We start from the raw sequence: 17,024 nt of genomic DNA on the forward strand, positions 1-17,024 counted from the left end.
AGAAAGCAGCAGAGTAGGTAAAACTATAAACTATATATATATTTCTAATTTATATATAAACTATAAACACATGAAACCTTCAGAGCAAACTGTCTTCAAACAGGGCTCTGGCATTAGGTCTTGAACACTTTACATGTTAGTGACTCCATGATGTTTCCTTTAGCGCCTCCAACAGGGCAAACATTACATGTTTTTCTCTCTGCCTGTCTGTCTGTTCTGAGTGAATCAAAGGGAAACCTCAGTCTGGTTCAGGTTTGTTGTTTCTATGGTTTGAAGGAGTTTCAACTGTGTTTGATACAAACCAGATGTTGAACACACACACACACACACACACACACATACTCAGCATCTGGCCCCCAGATGTATAACAATGCTTTTTCCCACATAAACTGGTATTTATGAAGGAAGAATGTGTCTCACGCAGATTTCAGACTAGCGTACACTCAGCTGAGAGATGGTCAGCTTGTAGTAAAACAGTGTTTGTTTAGGTTGTTTTCCAATTTCAGTTTCCTGTTTCAGTCAACACAGTGTTCTGTAAAATATCAGTCAGACCTGCATTTATGAACTTACTTTAAAATAATTATTTGAGTGATGAATATTATCTTTGTTTTTATTTACACTTGAGCCATAATTTCCTTGAAATGATTTAATTTCACCCTGAATTGTGAAGCAGTTTGTAAAGTCTGTTCCAATAACAGCTCTGTAAGTGAATCATCGATCATCCTGCGGACATTTAATAAGGATGATTGAGATATCACCACGACAACAGTTTACCGGTAGATGTGATGAATTAGTGGTATGGTGCTATAAATAGCCACAGCTGTCCTTGACGAACCTTGCTGATGAAACACAACAAAGTAATTGTTGTCTAGTAATTTCCCTCCGGGGATCAATAAAGTATTTCTGATTCTAACAAACAGTAAACTCTTCTTTGTAGAAGGAAATGAGGCTCATGCACAATAATTAAATAAATAAATCAAATGATCATCAAATAAATCTGACTAAAAGAATGTGTAGGCATATTTCTGTCTTTGTGCAAACACTCAGTTTTAGTCGTGAATCTTAAGTCATGAGTTTTATGCATCTGGCCCCAGATGTTTTGTTGAACAGGAAGTAGGACAGTTTGTCTTTTATTCTTCCTGTAAAACGCATCATGTTCAGTCTGCAAAAACAGAATAAGTTAAGATGCTGTTATCTCTCTGCTGTCACTGTCCAATACAATGTCCCAAAATATGTAAGGACAAAAAGACTAATGTCTGTATGACTAATGTGAACATACAGTCATCTGACAGATTGTGTCCGCTAGATGTCAACAAGTAACTGCAGCTGAGTTTCACAGGATGAAGCTTATTTTGTAAAACTCCAGGTGTGTAAAGCATTACCATGGCAACCACGATGCAGATCATTTACCTCACAACAGTTGACAATCAACAGATGATTTAAAATCAGTTTATCTTTTAAATTTATGCTAAAATCATATCTACTTTCAAAAGTCCTGTAGTCAGACTGAAACCAGACTGAGATCCTCCTTTTCAGGAGGTCTCTGTCTTGAAAAGTCTTGAATATAACTTGGTGAACCCGCAAAAACCCTGGTAGTCCACAGTTCATTTAAACTGAACCAAACATCTCAGAAAACAGATAAGGGTCTGCAGGTTCAATGGAGTTTATGAACCTGATCACAGCTGGATGTTTAACAGAAACATGATAAACCATGTTGTGGTGATGTACAGGTGTACTCCAGGACACTGTGACATCACTGTTGGGTGTGGTTACAGGTGTAACGGGGCACTTTCTAATACTCTGTGTGTTTCTGTCTCAGCATGTGACTGCGACCCTCGCGGTATCTCAGGGCAGCAGTGTAACAAGGTCAGCGGCCACTGCGTCTGTGTGGACGGTGTTTCTGGTCCGCGCTGCGACGTCTGCGCCCGTGGGTTCTCTGGGACCTTTCCAGACTGCCACCGCTGCCACCAGTGCTTCGCCGAGTGGGACCATGTCATCGGTCAGCTGACCAATCAGACACACCGACTCGTCAATAAGGTCAACACCATCAAAGCTAGCGGATTCAGTGGACCTTACAAGAAGTCCATCAACAGCATGGAGAGGAGCGTCGCAGACATCCAAGTCATCCTGAACCAGAACCCAGCCTCGCAACCCCTGACTGAGATCCAAGAGCTGCTGCAACAAGCCAGGTGAGATTATATTTAATCTGGAAATTAAACCTGCTCCAACAGGCCAGGTGAGAGTAGCTTTAATCTGGAGTCTAAACCTGCTGCAACAGGCCAGGTGAGATTATATTTAATCTGGAAATGAAACCTGCTGCATCAAACCAAGTGAAATTATATTTTATCTAGAAATTAAACCTGCTCCAATAGGCCAGGTGAGAGTAGATTCAATCTGGAGTCTAAACCTGCTGCATCAAACCAGGTGAGATTAATTTTAATCTGGAGATTAAACCTGCTGCATCAAACCAGGTGAGAATAACTGATTTATTATTAGTTATTTTCTTATTTAAAAATATAGAGAAAGCAGCTCAGATTCATGTAAAATCTGACCTGTGTGTGTCCCTCAGTGACCTGATGGGGGCCCTGACCCGGATGTTGAACCACACTGAACACACTCTGGTCAAGGTGGAGGACTCGGACTCAGCTGTAGAAGCTAAACTGGACTCTGTGACGTCGGACGCTCAGAAACTAGAGCGGACAGTTCAGGAGCTGCTGGATCAGGTCGAGTTCATCAAGAATTCCGACATCAGAGGTGAGAAGGGTTAAAGGTCAGCCGGGGGTGGGGGATCAAGTGACCAGACTATCTCACACCAGTTAGGACATTTTAATAAACACATGAAATAAAGAATTTAGACACCATGCACTCGGATTCATAATATGTACCCACTATGTTGCCCCCTGTGGACTGATTTTAAAACTGTCTGTGGATCCATTTCTTTGTTAATGGTAAATCGACTTCACTTATAAAGCACTTTTCAACCTTAAAGAGGACCTATTATGCTCATTTCCAGCTCTCTATCTTTATTGTGGGACTCCACTAGAACAGCGTTGCATGATTCACAGATCTAATAAGTCCTTCTTCATCTTATTGTGGCCCTTTATGCGGCCCCTCAGTTTACCCTCTGTCTGACACAAGCCATTTGAGCTCCTGTCTCTTCAAGGCCCGCCTCCCTAAAAGCCCACTTTCTTCTGATTGGCCGGCTCCCTGCAGCCCACGAGGGGCTGGGAGACGCCTCTGAGCACAGCGCACTGCTTCATACTGAGCCGCTGTGGTCGACTGCATGACAGCAACAGTAACTTAGCTTGGAAAATAGAGACATGGGGACTGAATGTGATGAACTTCCTGTTTATCAGACCACAAATGAGACAAGAAGTAGGTTGGAAAAACAATAGATGCTGCTGGAGCTGAGTGTTTCTGGGGACTGGGCCTCACTGATTACTGTACAAAAACACACAACTTCATTCACTGATTTTGGTGAAACTCCATCATTTTATGGAGAAAATGTTTTCTGGTTTTCCCTCTGATGTCCTCTGGCTGCTCTGGTGAGCGGCCCTCTACTTCGTGGGCATGCTTTTTTTCCCCTTTCTTCTTCTTCTTCTTCTTCGTGGGTGTGCCGTCACTGCTGTGCCCTGAGCAGATGACCATCTGAAGAAATCCGGGATGTATTTCATGATACGTCTCACGGAAGTAGATACGAAAAGTGAACGAAGCGTTCTGATCTGTTTTTTTCATTGAGGATCTCTCAGCTGATTTGTACTTCTTGTCTGTTGCCAGGGGCGACGGACAGCGTCACTAAGTACTTCCTGCAGTCTCAGGCAGCTGAAACTCGAGCGAATGCCTCCACTATTGACCCGGGCAGCCCCGTGGAAATCTCTGCAGCGCTACGGCAACGCACAGATGACAAACTGAACCAAACCAGAGAGGAGTTCCTGAGAAGACACACTGAGCATGCTCAGAGACTGGACGACCTGGCAGGAGAGCTGCAGACTCTGGACCTTTCAGCAATCAGCCACAAGGTGGGAGATTATAATAAGTTTCTGTTTGTCGTGTTTTTACGTTTTTATGAACATATTAATATCTACAAAGGCAACAGATGATGTTGATGTACAAAACATAAACGGACATATGTGAGAGCAGAAAAAATTAATGAATAAATTAAGAACAAACAAAACCAACAAAAAACAAAAACACAACAACAAATCAATAAAAACAACAAACGAGCAACCAAAAAAAAAACGAGGGAGGGAGGGAAAATTCAATTCAATTCAATTTTATTTATATACTGCCAAATCACAACGAAAGTCATCTCAGAATCAGAATCAGAAACTGTTTATTGCCAAGTAACATACATTACAAGGAATTTGCCATGGTCTGATGGTGCTGACAACAAACGTAAAAATATAAAGGTAAAAGGAATAAGATAAATAACAGAGTGCAGTTATCAAAGTGTCCAGTAGGGGGTGGGTGCGTTAATGTAACGCAGGGGGGACAGGGGCAGTGTACGTTACTATAATGTATAACTTTAGTTTGTGTTGGGGGGGGGGGGGGTCAGTGCAAGTCTTTGGCCATGTTCGTCAGGTTGACTGCAGAGGGGAAGAAACTGTTTTTGTGGCGGGAAGTTTTGGTCCTGATGCACCGCAGCCTCCTGCCATTGGGGAGGGGGTCAAACAGATTGTGTCCGGGGTGGGAGGGGTCGGCAGCGATCTTCCCTGCTCTCCTCAGGAGGAGTACAGGTCCTGAAGAGATTGGAGGTTGCAGCCAATCACCCTCTCTGCAGAGCGGATGATACGCTGCAGTCTGCTCCTGTCCTTGGTGGAGGCAGCAGCGTACCAGACAGTGATGGAGGAGGTGAGGATGGACTCTATGATGGCTGTGTAGAAGTGAACCAGCATTGTTTGTGGCAGGTTAAACTTCTTCAGCTGCCTCAGGAAGTACATCCTCTGTTGGTCCTGGCTGATGATGGAGGCCAGGAAACGGAAAGGACTCCACAGTGTCCACTGGACACTTTACAAATAGAGCAGGTCGAGACCGACTCTTTATAGTACTATTACAGAGACCCAACAGTTCCCACCATGAGCAAGCACTTTGGCGACAGTGGCAAGGATTGGGTTAGAGAGAAAGAGAGAGAGAGAGAGAGAGACACACACAGACGGAGACAGACAGACAGACAGGCAGAGATGTATGGCAGCACCAGCAGTAGCCATAGCTATAATTATAATAATGGAAATATGACTGTTAATAGTACTTACAGCTGTAATAATAACTGAGATATGATTAATAATAGCAATAACAGCTTTAATAGTAACAGAACTATGACTAATAATAATATTAACTGTAGTGATGAGAGTCAAGCGGGCCCATGGCAGCAGCAGCCAGGCGTACCAGGACCACGATCCACAGGAAATTTGTAAATGTAAATTTCCCCGCTGTGGGATTAATAAAGTCTAAGTCTAGGAACCTGCGAGACAAGAAAGCACAAAGAAACTCCGGCAAGATATAAAGTTGGTAACATGCATTAGAGGGACATGAATGTGTAAAGATGGAGAGGGAGAGGAGGAAAGCTCAGTGCATAATGGGAAGTCCCCCAGCAGTCTAGGCCTATAGCAGCATAATTAGGGGCTGGTCCAGGCAGGCCTGAGCTAGCCCTAACTATAAGCCTTATCAAAAAGCAAAGTTTTAAGCCTACTCTTAAAAGCAGAGAGTGTGTCTGCCTCCCGGACTCAAACTGGGAGCTGATTCCACAGGAGAGGAGCTTGATAGCTGAAGGCTCTGGCTCCTGTTCTGCTTTTGGAGATTCTAGGAACCACAAGCAACCCTGCATTCTGGGAACACAGTGCTCTAGTGGGGTAATAGGGTATTATGAGCCGTTTAATGATGGTGCCTGACCAGTAAGAGCTTTGTAGGTCAGGAGAAGGATTTTAAACTCTATTCTGGATTTTACAGGGAGCCAGTGCAGAGAAGCTAATACAGGAGAAATATGATCTCTTTTCCTGGTTCCTGTCAGTACACATGCCGCAGCATTCTGGATCAACTGGAGAGTCTTCAGGGACTTATTGGGACAGCCTGATAATAAGGAACTGCAATAATCCAGCCTAGACGTGACAAATGCATGGACTAGTTGTTCTGCATCCATTTGAGACAGGATCTTCCTGATGTTTCAATGTTACAGAGGTGAAAGAAGGCAGTCCTTGAAGTTTGGTATACGTGAGAGTTAAAGGACATGTCCTGATCAAAGACAACTCCAAGATTCCTCACGGTGGCGCTGGAGGCCAGGGCAATGCTAGCTAGAGTAACAATATCCTTAGATACTGTGTTTCTGAGGTGTTCAGGGCCAAGAACAATAACTTCTGTCCGAGTTCAATATCATATAATTGCAGGTCATCCAGGTCTTTATGTCCTTAAGGCATGCTTGGAGCTTGGCTAACTGATGAGGTTCTTCTGGCTTGATCGATAGATATAACTGGGTATCGTCCGCATAGCAATGAAGGTTTATGGAGTGTTTTCTAATAATATCTCCTAAAGGAAGCATATATTCAATTCAATTCAATTCAATTTTATTTATATAGCGCCAAATCACAACAAAAGTCATCTCATGACACTTAGAGCAAATAGAGCAGACCCAACAGTTCCCACCATGAGCAAGCACTTTGGCGACAGTGGCAAGGAAAAACGTATTTTTAAGAGGCAGAAACCTCGATCAGAACCAGACTCTAGGTGGGCGGTCATCTGCTTTGACCGGTTGGGTTTGAGAGAGAGAGATAGGGAGAGAGTGAGAGAGAGAGACATAGAGAGGGAGGGAGAAAGAGAGAGGGGGAGAGACAGATAGACAGACAGATGGAGACAGAGAGAGAGATAGACGTAGAGACACAGACAGGCAGACAAGCAGACAGGCAGAGATGTACGGTGGCACTGGCAGTAGAAATAGCAGCTAGAATTATAATAATAATGGAAATATGACTGATAATAGTAGTTACATCTGTAATAATAGCTGAGATTAATAATAGCAATAACAGCTTTAATAGTAACAGAACTACGACTAAACATAATAACTGTAGTGATGAGAGTCAAGCAGGCTCATGGCGGCAGCAGCCAGGCGTACCAGGACCATGATCTACAGGAACCTGCGATATATATATATCTATATATATATATATATATATAGCACCAAATCACAACAAAAGTCATCTCATGACACTTTACAAATAGAGAAAGTCTAGACCGACTCCTTATGATGTATTTCAGGCAAGTTTTGCAGGATGGCTTTGTTTAGCACTATTGGTTCTTGTTTTTTCTCCTGGTTTCCACTTTTCAAGTTGGGTTTTTTTTTGTAGAGCTGATTGTTGTTCCATTGATATCTGCCTTGTTGTGAGATATTTTTTTCCTGCTTTTCCAGTTTAATAGTATTGTTTTCTTGGTGATAGTTAGGGCCACAAGTAGGGGTATTTTGATTTGTGTTGAGCATGTGTTGAGTATGTCCAGGTCACCGAGTATGCATACAGAATGCGATAATGGGATGTGAACAGAGCCAGAGTGCGTGGAGGTAATCATCAGTTGTGTTGAGTGTACAATGAGTGCATATGTCTGATTCTGTAAATCCCATTATGTGCATCTTGTGCTGTGTGTTTTGTGAATGGTCTTGAATTGTATTAGCCTTATGCTGGTGTTCCTAGAGATGCTCAAGATGTTATTACAGTTAGTGGAAGTTATACGTTTATACAGTTTTGAGAGTGGTTTGTTTGATTTTGTGATGTTATTGATACTGTCCAGTAATAGTGAGTGTTCCAGGTGTGTGTTAGAGATATCCATTTTTGCCTTGATTTAATGTTTTAATTGGAGATATTGTAAGTATTGTCGTTTCTCAATGCCATATTTATCAATAATGTTGGAATGTTAACAGGGTGTTATGGTCAAAAATATGATGGAGGTGTGTAATTCCTTTTTCTTTCCATTTAGTACTGATTTATTTACAGTGAAGTCAGGACCAGGTGCCATATGGGTATTTGTGCGGTCGGTGACATTTAATATTTTATTGACTTTCCATCAAGCTGTCAGAGTTGTGGCAATTGCTATGTTTTTAAAGCAGTTATGATGTTTGATTGTGTCACTGATCAAGCCATGGGAGGTGGTGATGGGTTGCATGGATCCAGACAAACAAAAGAAAGATACACAAAAAGAAAAACACAAGAAGGTAGTGAGAGTAAACAAAGAGAGACTAAGACTAAAACACACGGCATTGTGCACAAAAAGGAAGGAGCACAATGGCACATCGGTCAGAGACCGAATTGGATGTAAACTGGGTGTACGGTTTTGAGTTTTAGGTTCTGTTGAGAATGGTAAATTCCCTTAATCTAACAATGAGTGCTGGTAGGGATATATACTGATAAACCTACACGCATACACACATATATATATATATATATATATATATATATATATATATATATATATATATATATATATACACACACACACACACACACATTTATATACACAAATATATTTTCTCATATATTTTTTTTTCATATACATGTATGCAAACGTTTGTAGTTCAATTGGTTGATGAGTTATTTTAGTTGTTTACATATATACTGATACATATATACATACATACACACATAGGCATCCATCCATTCACGCACGCACACACATGCATGCTCATACAAACGTGTACATACCAATGTATATGCATACAGTCATCCATTAATATCAGTAAGTACACACACATAAATCAAGAAATGGTGCATATAGATAGACAGACAGACGGACGGACGGAGGGACAGATACAGAGAGAGAGAGTGAGAAGTTTCATTTTTCTGGAGGATGAAGTTATAGCCAGGTGGTGTTAAAGTGGTAAATATGGCCATTTATGTACAGTTTGTGTACAGTCAGTGCAACTCTTCTTCACTTCTTAGACGGTACTGTCTGAGAATTGGTTGAGAATTGCTGTCTTGTGAGAGTTTGAGGGCTGTTTGCATGAATTATTCTATTGCTTGAGGTTGTTCTGTTATTCCCGTAAATATGAGGTTGTCACGCATGTTGCAGCTCTGGAGGTCCAGTATGGTTTCTTTCATGGTTTTGTTTTTGTTTGAGATGGTGTTTACTTGGGTAGCGAGTGTATTGATGGTAAGTTTGAGTTCCTGTTTTCACGTTTTTACAGTTTGACATCGAAGATGGGGGACGAAGCTACCGAGTCATTCGTAGTGACAGTTTTTGCTTTGATATCAATACTACATGTATTTGGACATATCCACAGTATCAAAGAAAGAGTGGAAATCAATATACAGGCAAGCAAAAAAGACAATTACCTGCTCTATTCACACACTGGACTTTGAATGTTTGTTTTTTTCATGCCTCTGGCACTCTGCAGGAGCGGCATGGTGGCACAGTGGTTTGCACTGTAGAGCAGGTTGGGGATTTGACCCCTGGATCCACATGTCAAAATGTCCTTGATCAAGATACTGAACCCTAACTTGCTCCCGATGGAGGCCAAAGGTCGTCATTGGTGTGTGAATGTGTTACTAGGGTGTTGGCAGGTTAAAGTCCAACTGATTCAGATATTTGCATTCAAGTTCAGGTTTGCATTGATGTGTGAAAGACACTATAGATTGTATCATACTCAAAACTTTTTAAAAATAATTTGTGCATTATTTTTCTTCTGTATTAAACTTCTACATATACACATATTTGAGGAATATAAACGTCAGAATATACAGATGTATACGATTTACTGATATTTTAGTGAAATAAACAAATATCGTATCTTTGCATTAAACTCCTCCAGTTTACGGAATCCGTGTTTATTTTCCGGTCTGTCCTGGTACTTAAAGACCTGCGGCAGTCCATCATCAGGTCAGGACTCATGCTGGTCCTCTCCATGTGGAGGGCTGGGGTGTATGGACTCTGAGGGTCGGACCAAGTGTGGAGGTGAAGGATGTGACGGCGTGGTGACGACAGCCAGCATTGCCTGGAGGAAGGCCCGAGACTCTGAACAGGAAATCATCAGCGCCATGGAGGAAGTGGAGAAACTTTCCAAGATGGTGAGTCTGACGGGTCCTCGTATGTGCTGGTTCTGGCTCTGACGGATCCTGGTATGTGCTGGTTCTGGCTCTGATGGGACCTGGTATGTGCTGGTTCTAGTGTAGGTGGACGATAGTAGATGTTCTCTGTGCTTTGACTGCAGGTGTTGGAAGCCAAACTAAAAGCAGATGAGGCGAAGCTGGGCGCTCAAGACGTCCTGATGAAGACCAACAGAACCAAACAGAAAGTTGAACAGAGCAACGAGGAGCTGAGAGGTCTCATCAGACAGATCAGAGACTTCCTCACACGTACGTCTCTCACTTCCTGTTTATCATGACTAAACGTCAAACATGTCCTGAGATATTAGGACTTCAGGTACTTCAGGTGTTCAGAGTCATGTGACTTCCTGCTGTTGGTTTATATATTATATAATATGTGTATATATATATATTGGATATTCGGATAGAAGAGTTCACTTTGATGTCAAATTAAAACCGTTACCAATTGTGACACAGAGATTTTTAATGTTAGACTGAGGAGTCTGAATAATGATAACTTCTTTAACTGAAGAAAGTTCTGACATCAGTTTTTCTTTTTTTGCAACTTTTCGGGCAGAACGGTGTTAACATGGACAACATTATACAGGAACAAGGTCTGTTAGTGTCTGACATCCAGTATGTAATGACTTACAGCTCATATACTGTATGTTGTCCATTTTCTCCAGTATTTTACATATTGATCATATCACAGTCTTAAGGTGAAGGTCAGTTTTCCAGACAGTTTATTTTGTTGACATTTTCATTCCAGGGTTTTGACTGAAGACATTTCTTCATGTCATGAGGTTTTCTGAGATTTTACACATTACAGGAATAATGTGACAAAAGAGCAACTTCTATTCCAAAAATGTTCATTATTTCTTTACCATTCATCCTTTTTAACCACACTGCCTCCAGCCTTCATGCTGTCCCCGATAAACTCTGATGATTGATGCCAGAAAATATTGCATGATGTTCTTCCAACATAACTCCCTCCAGAACCTTGAGTCAGTGTCTTAGCCCGGCTTTCCCAAATATCACTCCTCTGAGATCAGATTATAACTTATTTTAATGGACTTTTTCGTAGCAAAGCAAAATTAAATTATTGGCATCAAAGGAGAAGATCTGAGAATCACCTGTAGAAAAATGTTAACCGATATGATGCTTTTGAACGTCCTCTCAGATAGTTATTAAAACCAATCTAAACCACTTCCAGAGAGGCTTATTCAGTGCTCAAGACATTCAAGTATAACAAAGTGGTCAACTGTATCAAAAGCAGTAAAAACAATAAAACAGATGTTTGGCCACTGTTATGTTCATGTAATTAAGAGCTGATCTGCTGCCACATATTCCACCATGAGAAGGGAAGTTATTTTAAATGGACGTATCTAAAGAAGCCTGACAGGTCAGAAACACGAGCAGTCAGATGATCAGACAGGTGAGAATCAAACCACTTTTTTCTGCTGTTTCAGAGGACGCTGCAGACCTGGAGAGCATCGAGCTGGTGGCCAATGAGGTTCTGGCCATGCAGATGCCGACCACACCAGCTCAGCTCCAGAACCTGACCGATGAGATACGACAGAAGGTGGGAGAACTGGGACATGTGGAGACCATCCTGCAGCAGAGCGCCGACAACATCCAGAGAGCAGAGAACCTGCTGGACCAGGCCCGTCTAGCCAGGTGAGTCGTACCGGTTTATCCAGGACAGTTTTACCTGACCAGAGCCAGTTATTTCTGTTTTAGTCACAACATTCACAAGTTCTCAAAGCCAAATAAGACTTTAACAAGGTTCTTCACAACACATTTTAATCTTTCAGTGACCCTTGCTAAATCAAAATCATCAAATCTCCATGCAGACTTGTTCCACTAAGGTTCTTGATTTTCTTAATATTTGGTCTTTAAAAGGTCTTAAGTCTCACCTCTCTAACAGCCTGTAGTAAACTGATGAAATGTGACTTCCTGTGTTCATCAGCGAGGAGGCAGCAGACGTGAAGGGCTCTGCAGAGAAGGTGAAGCAAGCTCTGAAAGAAGCTCAGAGAGCTCAGACCGCCGCCAGCAGCGCCATCCAGCAGGCCGCCGCCGATATCCATAACACCAACACCTTGTTGTCCTCTGTCAGTACTGACCCATGGTTTAAAACATTTACTTCAGTGATGTCAGAAACGTGTTACGCAGGTAACGTGTCATCTGTCCGTGTTGCATTCAGGTGGAGTCGGAGGCGGCAGATGCAGAATTGAAGCTGAATAACGCCACCCAGAGGCTTCAGCGGCTCGAGCAGGATGTGACGTTGCTGAGAGACAAAGCTCTGAACGTCACACTGAGCACCAAACAGACCAATCAGGACGCAGCAAGCATCGGAAAGATGGCAGAGGAGGTTAAGAAGGTGAGTTCACCTGTTGGATTGTTAATCAGTTAACATTTAATACACACAGCAGTTTAGTCAGTGAAGGACACTCACATGTGTGCTGATTATTTTTAGTCTTTTGTCCAGTCTGTTTTTGTTGATAAGATTATTCATGTCACCAAATATGTGTGTTTTTGGTTCTGTGTGGGTGTTTAGGACCTGGACTCAGAGCTAAAGGATAAATACGCTACAGTGGAGCAGCTGATTGGTCAGAAGGCAGGGGGTGTGGCTGATGCAAAGAAGAGGGCGGAGCTACTGCAGCAGGAAGCCAAAGAGCTGCTGCTGAAAGCCAGCGACAAACTGCAGCTGCTCAAAGGTGACGTCACAATGACATCACACTGACATCACACCTCCTGTCTCCACCCTCATGTCAGCAGAGCGCCGTGTGGATGTCTGAACACAGCAGTCCACCATTCGACCACCGAGTGTTTCTATTTACGCGTTATGGCAGCAGTTTCAGTCAACATCGCAAATGCAGTCCCTGTAAAAACATTACATTTCTGTGTGTGAACAAGTTAAATAGTGAAAAAACATGGTGTTTTTCAGATCTGGAGAAGTCTTACGAAGACAACCAGCGGACTCTGGAAGTGAAGGCAGAGCAGCTGGTGGAGCTGGAGGCCGCCGTGAAGGAGCTGTTGCAGGAGATCAGCCACAAGGTCACCATCTACAGCACCTGTCTGTTCTAGGGTCAAAGGTCAAATCTACAGCACCTGTCTGTTCTAGGGTCAAAGGTCAAATCTACAGCACCTGTCTGTTCTAGGGTCAAAGGTCACGTCTACAGCACCTATCTGTTCTAGGGTCAAAGGTCAAATCTACAGCACCTGTCTGTTCTAGGGTCAAAGGTCAAATCTACAGCGACTGTCTGTTCTAGGGTCAAAGGTCATATTCAGAGAGTCAAAGGAAGCAGAATTAAAGGAACATGACACATTTTCTAACTGAATCTGTGATGTTAAATCTGACCTGTTGACCTTTTCTCAGCAGCCAATCAGAAGTGAGAATACTGCCCTCTGATTTTCATATGAAGTGAACAGTTTCCTCTGAGACCTGAAATAATCAAAGAAGAAAAAGTGAAAAAATGAAAGATTTTCATTCCAAAATTAGATTCTCTTGTTTGAATGAAACCCAAGACTTATTTTTCTTAAATTAAACCACTGACAAAGATTGAAAGTTTCATTTTCAGCTAATTTCCAAATTGGACATGGAGCCTTTTAATGAGGGATGTTTGAGCATTCTTGAACGCACCATCACGTTTTCAAACTCTGCTGCCAGCTACTTTTACACACAAAAGACTATTAACTAGTAACTATCAAAGCTATTAAAAGGCGCTGAACAGGTAATGAACTATAAAAACTCATTAAGTCCATTTAAATGTGAGTGTGGAAAATAAGTCGGAAGCAGCTGAAACTGATTGATTTGAAACAGATTAATTTAATTGGCTGGTTCATCAAATGAGAAAACAAATAGAATCCATTTTTTTAATTTAAACAGAACTTTCAGTAAAATTTAAAGCCTGTAAAAGTTTGTAAATCAGTTGAATGTGTTTGAATGTGAGTAAATCAAAGTAACTGTTGATCATTTGATTCCAGTTTAAAATGATGAAACTGTGATGTTCAAATCATGTGACTGCAACTTTTTTACTTCCTCATTTTGTATTTCCTGTCATTTTTTGGCCAAAACTTTGGACCCAAAATGATTTTTAATAAAAGCTTCCAGTTAAAATCACTCGTGTCTTTACTTTAGAATATTTAACACCAGTTAATATGTCTGTTATATATCTGTTTTTGCCAGTTGGTTTGTGTTTTATTTCAGATTTTAAACACCAACAGAGCTGAGCGGAGTTTAGATATAGATGCTGACGTACTGCGATAAGCGTATTGCGTCATTTCCGGTTTCTGTGTCACTGGTAGCGTGTATGTTTGGCTGCGCTAAGCTCTAACAAGTTAAATTTGAATATATTTCATTACAGCGGCTAATCAGCCGCTAACCAGTTAAACGTACACTAGTTCTGCTTAACACTGATAGTTTTCTCCTACTTTTTGTGCTAATCTCACAGTTGTTTACACACTATTCTGCCTGTTACATTAGCTTAGCAGTTAGCGATGGCTTCTCTCTCTCCTCACTCTCCTGCTCTGTCCTGCTCAGTGTGTCACATGTTTAGTTATTCCCCTGCCTCTTTTAGCGATAGTGCTAAATGTAATAAGTGTAGTTTATTTAGCGTTCTGGAGGCGAGCCAGTGTAGTTCCTGCTAGCCGTCCCCCAGCAGTTCCCAAGCAGCCGGGAAGCCAGGGAGGCTGGTGACTGTCCGAAGGAAGCACAGTCCAAAGCAGAAGCCCACGGTTCACCACCAACCACCTCATGTTTCTAACAGATTCTCCCCACTTCACTCAAACGTTAAAAGACACTCAAAAGTTAGCGACACCCGCGACCATAGTAAAATGTGTTCCTGGGGCCAGAGTGGGCGCAATTTAATCAAATTTAAAACTGCAGGATAAGCGTAAATACAGTAAGATTGTTATTCACGTCGGCAGTAATGACTCCCGATTACGCCAATCAGAGGTCACAAAAATTAATGTGCAGCCGGTGTGTACGTTTGCAAAAACTATGTCGGACTCCGTAGTTTTCTCTGGGCCCCTACCCAATCTGACCAGTGATGACTTTTATGATGTTTAGCCGCATGTCATCATTCAACCGCTGGCTGTCGAGGTGGTGTCCAGCAAACGATGTGGGCTTCGTAGATAATTGGCGGACTCTCTGGAGGAGTCCTGGTCTGATGAGGAGGGACGGCATTGATCCCACTTTGGATGGAGCGGCTCTCATATCTAGAAATCACATTGGTAAAAAATATAATCATATATAATAATATACCTTCACAGGTGTGAATAACTCTCACCCAGAAATGAACAGAACGTGGCGTTAACCTTTGACAAAGAAATCTTCACTCAAGGTTCACTTACTAGATTTGGAAATACAAAATCCCGACGTTCAGGACTGTGTGGAGGTAATCCCTCAAAAGTGAGTCAGACTTGAGGAGTCAGTAGAGGAGAGGAAATAAATGGGTCTATCTAATCTTTTCGAGATATGAGCAACTCATTAAATCTCTCACCCAATGTATATGAGATGGTGGCTGAGGAGACTTCCAGCCCATAAGAATCAACTGTTTGGTGTTTAGGGGGGAGATGACCAAGGCATCCTTCTGGAAGCTAGAGAGCGGAATCTTTATAGGTGAGAGGCCAAGGAGAGCAGTGAGTGGGGGAGGGGCAAACTTTCAGTCCATCTTAAGCTATTCTTGTTGCACAGTATAATTTATAGGGGTGGGACTCACCAGAGACCCCATGATACGATAGTATCACCATGCTTCAGTCACGATGTCAACCAATTAATCAATTAATCGTTGCAGCTTTACTAACATGCTGCTGTATGCCATGTTCCCCATCTTATATGGACGTGTTAGCATGCTAACATTAAACACAGCAGTAAACACAGAGGCTGATGAATGTCATCAGTTCTGCAGGTGTTTGGTCTGGACACATTAACATGTTGACCTGATGATGGCGCTAGATGAAGAGTCAGAGGATCACCAAAGTTATTACAGTTCATCCTGAGGGGACCATGAAGGTCTGAACCACATTTCATCACCAGGTAGGCAGGCATGCAGGCAGGCAGACAGACAGACATTAACATACACAGCATGGCTGGATGAATTCAGAAAGTTGAATCAATTGACATTCATATTATGCTTTTAATTTTTATCAAAGAGGTCTACAAAATAGAGGTCTTCACAGGTCCACATAGTTACTCAGTAACCGAGGCCCAAACTGGGACCTGAGTATACATATAACTTAGACAAGGCCTGTTATTAAGACTGGTTTTAGGGACCTGTTTTATTGTTGCAGGTCTCTGTGTCAATATGTCCAATACCTGAGTGAATCCTCGAGTCCCTTTCAGATCAGATCTCTTATTCTTTTTTGCATTTTGGCTTATGGGTTGGTTTCCATTCCAGATTGTGAAGATCTCACTTCAAAACTCAGCCTCAAAGACTGAGACTGACACTTGCCCTGTGTGATGCAGCCCTCTAATTCATTTGAATAAGACCAGTCCGGAGAAATAGTCGGCTCACCGACAAAAAGTTGAACTTGACTCAACTTTATGTGACGTCACCCGGCAAGAAGCTGCATTGGCCCATCACATACATGCAAGTGTACATTCCCGGTAGATGACTTTGTATTGTGAATACTGTATTCCTACTGTTTACCTCTCGACCATCGTGAGGAAATATGGTTTTAGTTGTCTCTGTGATAACCTTCCAGAGTTGTAAAATCCTGTATTATAAACCTGTGCCTGTGTCTGATAAATAAAGACTTTACTCAAACTGGACAAACTGGATCAGATTTCATTGTCAATTCAATTTAATGTATTTATATTGCACCAAATCATAACAGAAGTTATCTCAGGGCTGCAACAGGTCAGACTGAAATCAGCTCTGCGTTAAAACAATGCAGGGAGCTTTGTTGGAATGTTGCTTCAGGTCCTGGTGAGACAATATTATATTAGATTACGGTTGAGAA

At 42.0% G+C, this 17,024-nt stretch overlaps 1 protein-coding gene across 1 annotated transcript in view; it reads left to right on the forward strand.

Moving 5' to 3' along the window:
* The window catches only part of lamb1a (laminin, beta 1a), a 40,714-nt gene extending 26,593 nt beyond the window's left edge, over window positions 1-14,121 (forward strand). Inside the window, exons 24-33 of the mRNA XM_070906730.1 lie at window positions 1,820-2,189; window positions 2,570-2,754; window positions 3,778-4,019; window positions 9,831-10,040; window positions 10,184-10,328; window positions 11,528-11,735; window positions 12,028-12,169; window positions 12,262-12,438; window positions 12,616-12,775; window positions 13,006-14,121. Coding sequence (XP_070762831.1) covers window positions 1,820-2,189; window positions 2,570-2,754; window positions 3,778-4,019; window positions 9,831-10,040; window positions 10,184-10,328; window positions 11,528-11,735; window positions 12,028-12,169; window positions 12,262-12,438; window positions 12,616-12,775; window positions 13,006-13,145 — 1,979 coding nt within the window. The 3' untranslated portion in view covers window positions 13,146-14,121. The remainder of the gene's footprint in view (window positions 1-1,819; window positions 2,190-2,569; window positions 2,755-3,777; window positions 4,020-9,830; window positions 10,041-10,183; window positions 10,329-11,527; window positions 11,736-12,027; window positions 12,170-12,261; window positions 12,439-12,615; window positions 12,776-13,005) is intronic.
* Window positions 14,122-17,024: the final 2,903 nt, after the last annotated feature.

The sequence above is a fragment of the Enoplosus armatus genome, chromosome 6 (assembly GCF_043641665.1).
Source record: "Enoplosus armatus isolate fEnoArm2 chromosome 6, fEnoArm2.hap1, whole genome shotgun sequence".
NCBI lineage: Eukaryota > Metazoa > Chordata > Actinopteri > Centrarchiformes > Enoplosidae > Enoplosus > Enoplosus armatus.